The 11783-nt window shown below is 44.5% G+C and overlaps 1 protein-coding gene across 1 annotated transcript in view; it reads left to right on the top strand.

The window, feature by feature from the left end:
- Positions 1-11783, top strand: part of LOC111654195 (calmodulin-binding transcription activator 1-like) — a 32709-nt gene extending 20926 nt beyond the window's left edge. Inside the window, exons 4-9 of the mRNA XM_087173635.1 lie at positions 29-182; positions 4915-5055; positions 5705-8019; positions 10540-10666; positions 11369-11503; positions 11773-11783. Coding sequence (XP_087029761.1) covers positions 29-182; positions 4915-5055; positions 5705-8019; positions 10540-10666; positions 11369-11503; positions 11773-11783 — 2883 coding nt within the window. The remainder of the gene's footprint in view (positions 1-28; positions 183-4914; positions 5056-5704; positions 8020-10539; positions 10667-11368; positions 11504-11772) is intronic.

Below are 11783 nucleotides of genomic sequence, written 5' to 3' on the forward strand. Positions count from 1 at the left end.
ACCCTTCCTCTCTGTTTTCCCCCCACAGAACCCTGATATTGTGCTCGTCCACTATTTGAATGTTCCAGCCATTGAGGACTGTGGGAAACCATGTGGTCCGATCCTGTGCTCCATCAATACAGACAAGAAGGAGTGGGCCAAGTGGACCAAGGAGGAGCTGATCGGCCAGCTCAAGCCCATGTGTGAGTATTTCAAAAATCCCATTCAGAAGTATCCATTCATCAGTTGTTATCATCCCAGTTCCAACGTTTATTCATAGCCTTAGATATAAACAGTTGCTGTCTCCTTTTTAGAGGCTTTGATAGTTTTTACAAGTCTGATGCATAAAAAGACTAAACATAGTGGCTGTTGTTTTCGTCTGAGGATTTAATGTCCAGTCCTATTTGCTGATAGTTAGTACACTAAGTGCCCTCAGCACCTCAGTCGAATAGCATCTTCGCCCAGTGTTTCCACACTGTTATATGACTCTGTGCTCCTCCTGGAGCCATCTGCGAATTACGGGTCAAAGTTCAGCTCTTCCCCTAGACCTCTGGCACCATTCTGGTCAGGCTGAGAGTGCACCTCCTCTCTGGCCCGTGAAGGAAGTCAAGGCAGAGAAGGGCGGCAGGCTGGTTATTGATTCATGTTAGTGCGTGGGAGCAAGAATGTTTGACTCACCATAAATCCCCCATCCACCCTCTCTCTGGCTCTCCTTGTCTCTCTCCCCCCTCAATGGATTGATCCCTGTTGTTATCAGCTTTACTAATGCTCTGTGAGATGCACTATGTGTTTTTTTATGAGTCTCTAGACCTGCCCAAAGGATGAGGCAATGTTTTGGAAAAAGTCAGGGTTTGTCTGATGATGATAATAGCCAAACGGGGCTTGTGGGGCATTGAAAATCTTTCAGAGAGCTGTTAAGATACCTTTAATAACCAGACTGTGATTCGGGTGTGTCTGACAGGGGCCAGCAGGGCTGTGACTGATATTCCGATGGCCAATTATTGGTGATGTGGCCAGGTAAAGAGGAACGTGTCAGCAGCTTTACAAGCACACACGCATGCTGGCTGCATACTGACAAGGCAGTCCAGACCATCATCACTGAGATCTTGGCCATTTTGTTATCCTCCTCACTGCTGTGCTCGCTATCAGTTTTAGGAAATATTTTAACATAAAGTCTTACCTCAGGACAGCAGATGAGCAACAACGGCCTACTGTATTCATTACATCTGTGGCTTAATGTAAAAACCAAGCACAATTTGCAGTAATGCGTGAAGTCATTAACTTTGGGAGTTGTTGGGACAAAGAGGGAGAGAGTGTGAGATGCCTTCTAGCTGCCAGGCTACATGAGGGGGCTACATAAAGAGCAAAAAAAAAAATCCCTCTCGTGCTTTCTGTCTTTGCTTTCTATCTTTCTTCTCCTCTCTATCCCTGTCTCTTTTTCTTGGAACAGCCAGCATGTCAACACAAGCTCAGTGATGGAACAACATTGCCATCTAGTGGTCCTGTGAGATAACGACCCCCCCATCCCAATGTAGGGAGCACATACTTGTGATAAAGTCATGCTGTATTATCCATGCATTATTTAATGTTAAATTATACATTAGCTCTCACCATACAACATGCATGTATTAGTAGATATGTTTTTGCACTGCACAGGAATATTATATGTGAGCAGTGCTATGGTTCATTTTCTGTAAATAGCAGAACTTCCATGATTCCTCAGAGGAAAATAGCAGAACAGATTTTCCTTTTCCCTTTATCTAGAATCAGACTTCATAGTTTGACTCTGACTTGAGTGCAGAGTGCAAGATTGCATCAGTGCACAGTTTGACACAGGGTCATATATGGTACGTGTGTGGCTGTACGTTAGTGCACTGTTGTTATATAATGATGATGGATCCTATTTCACGAGCTGATTTTTGTCAGCTAAGGAACCTCGGATTCATGTCAAATAGTTATTTTTCCACAACAATGTCAACTTTTGCGGTATAATTGCCCTATTCCATCTTGCTCTTCCCTTTTGTTATTCTCTTCACGATATTTCAGCACACAAGCCATTTGACACCTCTAATGATACAAAAAAAACAACAAAGGAAAAATGTGGATTTCATGGATCAGTTGAGCTTATTCTGTCTCCCCACGACAAAAACACATGCGTGCACTCGTGCTCTCAGTCACAAAAACTTTCACATGCACGGATGCTCACACGCAGCAGTTCAAATATAAGCCCTGTGAAACATGGCCTTGTCTGACCTTGTCCTCCTTACCACCCTACAGTGTTTGATGAGAAAGAGAAGAAGCAAAGGGGTGAGAAGGGGGGTAAGAGAGTGGCATCACTACTCAGTCACGCTACAGTTCCATAGACAAGGCAGCCAGCTTGATTCACTCTTTTGGTCTAATGCTATAAACACGCAGCACTCTCCCCAGCTATGCCCCCAGCCTGCTGACAGATAGTGCATGAGCGGCTTTAACAAACACTCAGACAGACAGAAGGCCTGTCTCCAGGCCAGACAGACAGAGCCACAGAAGAAAAGACCAAGGCAAGACAGACAGGGCTGGCCATCATGTAAACTGTTGTATTCCACTGTCCCATATAGTGCCAGCGGTGCAGAGGCAACCAGATGGGATATGCGTGTGTCCCACAGATCAACTGTATTTGTCATTAGGGCTATGTGATGCTGCTCATGACAGGATGCAGTCATCAGGATGATGATGTGACTGGGTTGCTGTTTGGTGCCTCTGCTGCTGCTGCCATTGGGATTAAGCCTAGTGGCACTGCTCCTGTCATGTCTGCTTTGGAACATAACCCTCAATGAGAAAAGCAGACAGGCAGACACGGTGGTAACTGTACGTCAACAACCCAGAGTCTCCGGGGGTGATGTCCATCTGGATGAAGAGGGCTGTGGCAATTCTGGCATGAGGGATCAGGGTGGAGGGGAGACAAGATTGTTTGGACAAATAGGGATGGCTCTACATGGTGGATGTAAGCTGTCACATTAGGCTCTCACTCTTGCACTCAAACAAATATATAGCCTAATATTTCAGATTTATATATTTTAATGGTCATTTGGATTACACAGTTTTAACATAAACAAACTAATAAATTTAATATGATGCATATTTGTCAGTCAAACATAAATGAAGCGTGTAAGAATGAGATTTATGTAATAGTAATAATAAATCCAATGTGTTTAAAAGGTTTATGCAATATAAATCTGGTATCTCTCTCTCTCTCTCTCTCTCTCTATATATATATATATATATATATATATGCAATTAAAATACATAATCTTAAATATAAGGCAAATATCTTTTGAGTGTGCTTGGTCACCCTCCCTGAGTCAGATCAGTAGAACGGATGCTCTTCTGTCCCGCAGCTTCCCTACTGGTTCAGTCACGGAAGGAGATTCATAACGGCAGTTTTCGTGTTCCAATGGCCTTATCATCTTCGTGTTAATAATACTAGCATCATCTCATTTGTACTGTTTGCATTACACACTGTCAGGAGGTGAATGGAGACTCAAGCCGCACTCTCTGATGAGGTCTCCAGACAGACACAATCATTTGTGCGGTAATTATAATGACATTAGATGAAACTTTCCTGTCACATTTGGTGTCCAATCTTTTTTTTTTTTCACTGAAGATTAATGGGTGAATAAATCTGACTTCATAATTTATCAAAATGAATTCTGTTTATGTTTCTATAACCTCCCACAGTGAGTTGTCTGTGGAGCATATGATCTGAGCTTGATCACAGCAGCTCTGCTGACATCTGCTGGTGACCAGCCTGTAATCTGCCAAAGCATCTTAAAGCTTTCAAGTCAGATCCTTATCACAGTCATCCAATCATGTTCCCTGGCTTTTTTCACTTTGCTTTAACTAGCGCTCTCTTTAATCTGCATTACCCTCACCCTCTTACGCTGTTTCCATTTCCTTTTATCTCATATGCAAACAGACATGCAAGAAAGAAATTCTTACTGTTTTTCATACATGCTGTAAAAGCTCACTCACATATCTCTCTCTCTCTCTCTCTCTCTCTCTTGAATATTTAACTAAAGGAGGTACTGAAGTGTAGGGAACTTGAATTAAAGCTGGCTTGATTTTGTTTGATAGTCTAAATATGCTTCACTTCTGAAATATTACCTTTTTTCCCGGTTGAGAGCCTGAGCACTGCAGCACTCAGTGGTGTCTCCTACCACCTTACAGCCACTAAAACCACTATCTGTCTCATCAGAAGGGGTGGCGGGTTGGCAAGTGGAGCGAAGAAAAGTATTAGGAGGTGCTAGCGAGGTGTGACTCAGGCAGGGAGTGGAGCTTTACAGGAGAGAGCCTCTCTTTTTCCTTTGGTGCAGCAGCGGATCCGGCAGCAGCTAGGTGACGTTCCTCCCCAGAGGCTTTCCCTGTCAGAACAGAGTCATAGGTCGGGGGTAAGGGTGGAGGGTGGAAGGATTGAGCTCGTTGTCACCTTCATCAGCACTCACAGAGGGGAGGCCATGGAGTAGCAACAGACACTGACACATGGGAGGTAAAGAGGCACAATAGAGAATCAGCAGTGCACTACAGAAGGTTTGACTTTCCAGAGAGGTGAGACTACTGTTCAATTCTGGACTAAGAAAACAGGACACATACTGGAGTTTAGAGTTATTCAGAGGGCGGAGAACGTGGTAATGAAGAATAGTCAGAGCATGTATAAAACCAAAGGTAATGCCACTCAAATTCTACTCAGCAGGTTGTTTGTTTCCATTCAGGTCAAACCAGGAAAATGAATTTTTCTATTGTACCATTTTACCTTGGCCATTTTAGAGAGGTGTCCAGCGAGCAGCACGAGGCAAACTGGCAGGTAGACAGAGAGGACAGTGGGTGGGGCGGGGGGTTGGCGTGGCTGGTGGTCTGTTGGGCTGGCTGACATCTCTGTCTCCTCCTCTCTCCCGGCAGTTCATGGCATCAAGTGGACTTGCAGCAATGGGAACAGCAGCTCTGGCTTCTCAGTGGAGCAGCTAGTGCAACAGATTCTGGACAGCCACCAAACTAAGCCACCTCCCCGGACTCACAACTGCCTCTGCACGGGCACCCTGGGTAAGGGCTAGCGGGTGGGATGGAGTTTGTTCTCAAGAGAGAATTTGAAAATTCAGTGAGATAAGCAAAAAGGCTCAATAAAGATACTGTTTGTTATATGGTAGATCAGACAAGGTGGTAGAGGTCTTTTAATGGTAGGTGATTCACACTGAAATTGAGTTTCAGGGTTATTGCCTTTTTTGTTATTTCTTGTTTAGTGATAACCATATCAGGGCCATATCTGAAATAGCCCAGCTGTTCTCGAATGTCATGCTAGTCAATCAGTTATTTTAATCTGTGTAATTTCACCAGGCTGTAACTCAGGAAAACAATGTAGAGCAGTGGTTCACTGATTTATGAAAAGAAATGACTCTGGATAACCCAGTTTGCATTTTCATTTCTAAAGAGTTAAAGTAACAAGCCATGCAAAACTTCTCATACGCTTCACTCATTGTATACTAAAAAAGAAAGGCTAGTTTTATTTAAGTCTTCTCTCACAAGCTGATAAATACAAAAACAAACAGATCATCCATCTTTGTCTCTACTCCTTAAACAGTAGTATTATCCAGTTCTTGCAAATCAATATATTTGTCTTTTCTTTTTCCCCTTTCTTTACCCTCCTCACCTATCCAAATCCCCAACGTGGTTTGCTCTGTTTGTCCTCGTATAGGTGCAGGGAGCAGTGTGCACCACAAATGCAACAGCGCCAAACACCGCATCATCTCCCCTAAAGTGGACCCTCGCTCAGGGGGTTACAGCAGTGCCCACTCTGAGGTACAAAACAACGATGTGTCGGAGGGGAAGACTGAGCACAGTGCCCACGGTGGAGGCAAAAGCTCTGGGGGAGGCGGAGGGGGCAGTGCCAGGGAGAAACGCAATGGCAAAGTCCACAAGCCTGTCCTGCTGCACCAGAACAGCACAGAGGTGTCATCCACCAACCAGGTTGAGGTCCCTGACACCACGCAGAACTCCCCTGTCTCCATCAGCAGCGGCCTCAACAGCGATCCAGACATGGCTGACAGCCCCGTGGTGACAGGGATGAGCCACGTGGCCTCCGTCATGTCTGGCCTGTCCCAGAGTGTCTTTATGTCTGAGGTCACTGGAGATCCTGTCTACAGCATGTCTCCTACAGGGGGTCCAAACACTCACCTGATGGGTGCAGATGCCACCTCACAGGGCCTGGTGCTGTCTGTGACCTCTGATCGTCACAAATTTGCCTTCCCCAGTGGAGGAGTAGGGGAACCTGGGACTACCGCAGCAGGAGATAGTCTTGCCATGTTGTCTACAGCTGGAGTGTCTGAGGAACTGGTGCTCTCCAGCAGTCTGGACTCTGGAAGCATCAAGATCCCAGAGACCAATATGAACTTTGACCCCGACTGCTTCCTGAACAACCCCAAACAGGGCCAGACCTATGGAGGCAGTGCACTGAAGACAGAGGGCAACTCTTCCTCAACCTCATCTTCCTCCGGTGGCAGCAGTAGCACCAACGGCAGTCTGCAGCGCTCCCCCACCATGGCAGACAACGGCTACACCTTCAGCTCAGCTTTGGTAAAGAACATCAAGACAGAAGACACATCCTTTGAGCAGCAGCTGGCAAAAGAGAGTGGCTACCAGGTGGGGGCAGTAGTAAACTGTGGCAGTGGGGTGTCTGCGTCATCTGGTGCTGGCTCAGGCCAGGGCAGCCTTACTCTGACCGCTGCAGGCTCCCTGCTTCCCTCTGGTGGGGGTCTAAGTCCCAGCACCACACTGGAGCAGATGGATTTCAGTGCTATTGATGCCAAGCAGGACTACACTTCCAATGCAACCACAGCGAGCTATGGTCAAGCCATGTCCAGTCCTCACATGCAACACCAGAATCGTTCACCCAGCTTCTTCCTCCAGGACACCTCTCAGACCAGTCAGGCTCAGCAGGGGAGGCCCAGCTTGGGCCAGAAAACACATTTGATGGAGCACAACTCCCACGACTCTGGAGCTTATATGGGGCTACAGGTGGTGAAGACAGACTCCCCTGGCAGTAATGGCCACCTCCACCACCACCACCAGGCTCACCAGACCCAGCACAGGGCCAACTGTAATGGAGGCTCACCCACAGAGGGTCCTGGCCAAGCTGGCTCTCTCCAGCTGCTCCAGTACCAGGGGACCTTTCCTGGGCTTGGCACTGAGCATGAGGAGGTGGTGGGTCTAGAGCAACCAGGAAGCGTGAACTCAGCTCAGGCTGGCGCCACTGAGAATGGATCTGAGAATCTCCTCAAGCCAGGAGACCACATTCAGGGCTGTGGGGCAGGGAATGGAGAGGGAGGGGGCGCAGAGCACTACCTGCAACAGGCTTCGGATGGTGGCGGAGGAGGGACTGGAGGTGGAGGAGAAGGGGTAGCAATTCATAACGGAAACAGCAACAGTGATGGCAGCAACCGCTCCCAGCAGCAACAGCAGCTGCAGCCTCTCCTCCAAGGCACAAGCATGGTCCAGGGACTCTATAACGCTGTCAGCACCCACCAAGGCCTCGGTGGAGGAGCCAGTAACGGAGGAGCCGGGGGGGCGGGCATGGAGATCAGTCTGGATCACTTTGACATCTCTTTTGGAAACCAGTTCTCTGACCTCATTAATGACTTCATCTCAGTAGATGGCAGTGGAACCACCATGTCAGCCGGAGGAGCCCTATATGCTCACCAGCTCGTCACATCCCACAGCTCCGATAGTCAGAACACAGCTGGTGGGGCCCCCCAGCAAGGCCAGGAAGATGGAGGGGCCAGGGGCTCGGGCTACAACAGCTCAGAGCTCTGCCTTCAACCCTGCTGTAGCCCCCAGGCTCTGAGTGGAGGGGCCGGAGCAGGGGGAAACACAGGAGAGGCAGGCTCCTTGTCCTACATGAATGTAGCAGAGGTGGTTTCTGCAGCTGTGGCCCAAGGGGCTCTGGGGATGCTTCAGGCCACAGGCCGACTCTTCATGGTCACTGACTACTCTCCTGAGTGGTCCTACCCTGAGGTGAGTGACGGGGGAATTTCTTTTTTCACAACCAGTGTTTTGGGGGCTTCTTTTTAGCCCTTCATTCCTTTTCATTATATCAATTATGTGCCAGCCTGTTTGCTAAGATGTTGGATCACAAGGACTCCACTCAAAAGAGTCAATTCTTCATTTTGAACTAGAGCAGCCCAATAGGTTTTAAATAATGTAAATACCTATTATATTCTCAAAATTTTTCAGTAAGTTTAATGAACAGCTCATATACAATCACCATTTTCACTTCCAACAAAGTGGTTTAGATAATGTGCAGTTGGATCTGTGACAGCCAGACTTAAGTTCATTTGATGTGTTTTTTTTACCAGTGTCTGGACAAATATAAAACCCTTTGGATGCACGGTTACATTTTAAACTGATGTGCTTGTTCTGCAAATGTGTCAGTAAAAATTCTCTATGAACTGAAAATGATTATTTAAGGATTTTGTCTTCAGTCAGGAAGTTGTACTCCTAATACAACAATATTGTTTTATGTTTATTTGCGTATTTATTAACAGACACAGAGAATAGTGACGAGACAGAACTGAAGTTTTAGCTTAAATATACACACACAAGGGGCGTCGTGTAGCGTAGTGGTTTAAGCAGGCGCCCCATGTGTAGAGGCTACAGTCCTCGCTGCAGTTGGCCCCGGTTCGAATCCCGCATCGGACGGCCTTTCACTGCATGTCATTCCCCCTCTCTCTGCCTCCCCGTTTCCTGTCACTCTCCACTGTGCTGTCCATTAAAGGCATAAAAGCCCAAAAAATATACTTTAAAAAAAAAAAAAAAATATACACACACAAGTCGAAAAACTATTTCCATGCTTCATTCATGCAGAAGCAAAAAAGCAATGGACCTGAGAGGGTTAATCAATATTTTCTTATCCTTTGGTTATCAAACACTCACCCCTATAGCCTTATACCAAGGCTTGAGATGGTTTGTACTTTGCTTATGAACAACTGCAGCTGTGGTCAGCTTGAATCCATGTCACTTGTCCTAGGGAATAATATCCAACGGGGATGTCATGACAAAATTTTTAAATCCTATTTTTGTCCCTTTACACGTGTCCTCGTACTAATTGTCTTGGTGCTATAATCCAGATGAAAGAAGCTCTGACTCAAGAAAAATGTTATGAACTCATTCTGGTTGCCTTCAATTATTTCTGTGTGCTCACAGCAATAAGCTGTACAAGCAGAAGCAAGTGCTTTGCTGTTTTTTTTGCCACAGGTTTTGCCTGTCAGACTGTGAACAGACTACCCTACCCTCTGACTGGTGCAGCTTGTTAGAGCTGCAGACACTACCAAGGGGCTGAAAAACATACTGTGGCCTCCGCTTCATGTTGTTTGGGTTGAAAAAAATTGTTTTTACTTTATTTATAGTCAGTATTCTCCTAAAACGCACTGAATATTAACCAGATACAGCAGTAAATAGCACTGCTCTTTTCAGTTAAGATGCCTATAGAACATTGAACATTGACATAAAGTTTAAGTCCTCTATATCAACGTACATTCAAGCAATGTTATACTGCACCTGCACTCTTGTATTTGAATTCCAATAGCAGGTTTTCACACAAGCAAAAAAGCCTGATTGATAGGGAACGATAGATGTGGTTTACAGCCACCTTTCAAGCCTAAGTGGGGTGAGAGTTTGATACTCTGACAATAGATTTTGGCTACACTGTCACTTTAAATTCATGTATCCCCAAAACCAAAAGCAGTGAAAAATGAGCACACTGAATGAGTGAAAACAATGATTGTGCAAAATGACTGTTGATGATTAAAAAAATAGTTATAAATTAAAAGAGAGTTTAAAAAATGGAAAGAGAATGGATATGTGAAATGTTCCCTAAAGAGACAAAAAAAAATTTTTGCATCATAGTCTTGATGAGAGGCTCTTGCCATTATTGTAGAGTCAGTGCGAATTTGACAAGTATACCACCAGTCATGTGGAGATTGTAGTGGCAGTTTATAAGCATAATGGCGTGTTGCTGTGACTTTCAGTAAATATATATAGCATCAGCTAAATGTTTGAAATATAAATGTATCATAAAACAATTGTGAGCTGTGCTAGCAGAGAAGAATGGATATAACATTGTAGATGAAGATGAGTTCCAACAATTTCACTGAAATATTTTACAAAATAATAAGTAGACCTCTTAATATATTAAGCACCAGAATTCCCTTTTCACTTCTCTCTTGCATAATGCACAGTTTTATGATTATGTTGTCAGTAGTAATACCCTCCTTCAGCCTCTGGAGGGAAGCATAATAGTTTAATGTCAGAGTTGGTTGGCTGTTTTAGTAAAATCGGTGTAGTAAAATAACAGCGGTTGTCCACATGATGGCAGCAGAGATCAGACTAGAGCAGGTGTTTTCTTTTCCTTGGTGCCGTTCTTACCTTTGCACTGTAGATGGCGTGGTGAAAACAATTGCTGTTAATCAGGGACACTTAAACCTGACTTGGCAGGAGTGTTATGAGTTTGTTTTACCCACTTGTCCTGTTTTGCAGGGTGGAGTAAAGGTGCTGATCACTGGGCCCTGGCAGGAGGCCAGCTCAAACTACAGCTGCCTGTTTGACCAGATCTCAGTCCCAGCCTCTCTCATCCAGCCTGGGGTGCTGCGCTGCTACTGCCCAGGTAAAACATAAAACAGGACAAAGATCACATGCATGAAACATGACAAGGATGTTGATGAGGAGGAGTGTCTACCATGTTCAAATTTACTACTGGTGTTTCAGTTTTTTTTTTTGTTTTTTTTTTTAACTATGTCAGCCTCTGTAGTAAAATCTTATATTTTTTTTATACAGTTAATACTTTTTTTTCTATTTTTGGGTGCATGGGTATGTAGCTGAGCTTTATGTTTATTAATGAAATGTTAATCTATTATCGATAATATTAGCTTTAATGTATTTGTTTGAATTAATAGTCTGTGGGCTGATAATATGCAGTTGACCTGGTCAATTTGTGTGTGTATTATGGTTTTCTACACTTACATTTTAAAGGAAAGTGTTGCTGCTTTTACAAGTGAATCTCAGTGATATTTAGATATAATATTAAGCTACTGTATGTCAAAACAGTCAAAAATGAATTTTTACTGAAATGAATTTGAAATAAAGCAGGTTAAACCTGAAGACCATGTGAGTCACTGTATTTATTATAATATTTCAATTATAATGTCATTATGTAAATGAAGCCCTAAATCATATTTCTGTTTACACAAAGAGTAGTTGTGCACAGAAAATGGAGCCAGTCACTACCGATAAATTAATCTGCACACATCATAGTGACATTGTGTGTACTGTCTATGCACTGAAGTCTCATTATCTTCCCTCTCTCCAGCTCATGACACAGGTCTGGTGACGCTGCAGGTGGCTGTCAGTAACCAGATCATCTCGAACTCTGTGGTGTTTGAGTACAAGGCCCGCGCTCTTCCTTCACTGCCATCGTCTCAGCACGACTGGCTCTCGCTGGATGGTACGTCTCTCTCACTTTTACATTAGCTTGACTCTTTCTATCTGATATCTGAGTTTTTTTTTCTCTCTTCAAATCTCCTGTTGCCTTATTCATTTTGTTGCGGTGAGACACGGCAGGCAATATTGTTATTTCATGCACTCTTCAATTTTGAGATTTTAGGCTATTTTGCTTCCATAACATGTCTTCTTTCAGACTAATGGAAAGAAAACATCCAAAATACAAATGTAGGTGTTTATTTTCCTGCGGTTTGTGTCTGTTTGCATCTGTAGATTTCTCCTAA

This window comes from Seriola lalandi, unplaced genomic scaffold, assembly GCF_002814215.2.
Source record: "Seriola lalandi dorsalis isolate HSWRI2012SDOR001 ecotype SW California unplaced genomic scaffold, Sedor1 jcf7180002054262, whole genome shotgun sequence".
Classification (NCBI taxonomy): domain Eukaryota; kingdom Metazoa; phylum Chordata; class Actinopteri; order Carangiformes; family Carangidae; genus Seriola; species Seriola lalandi.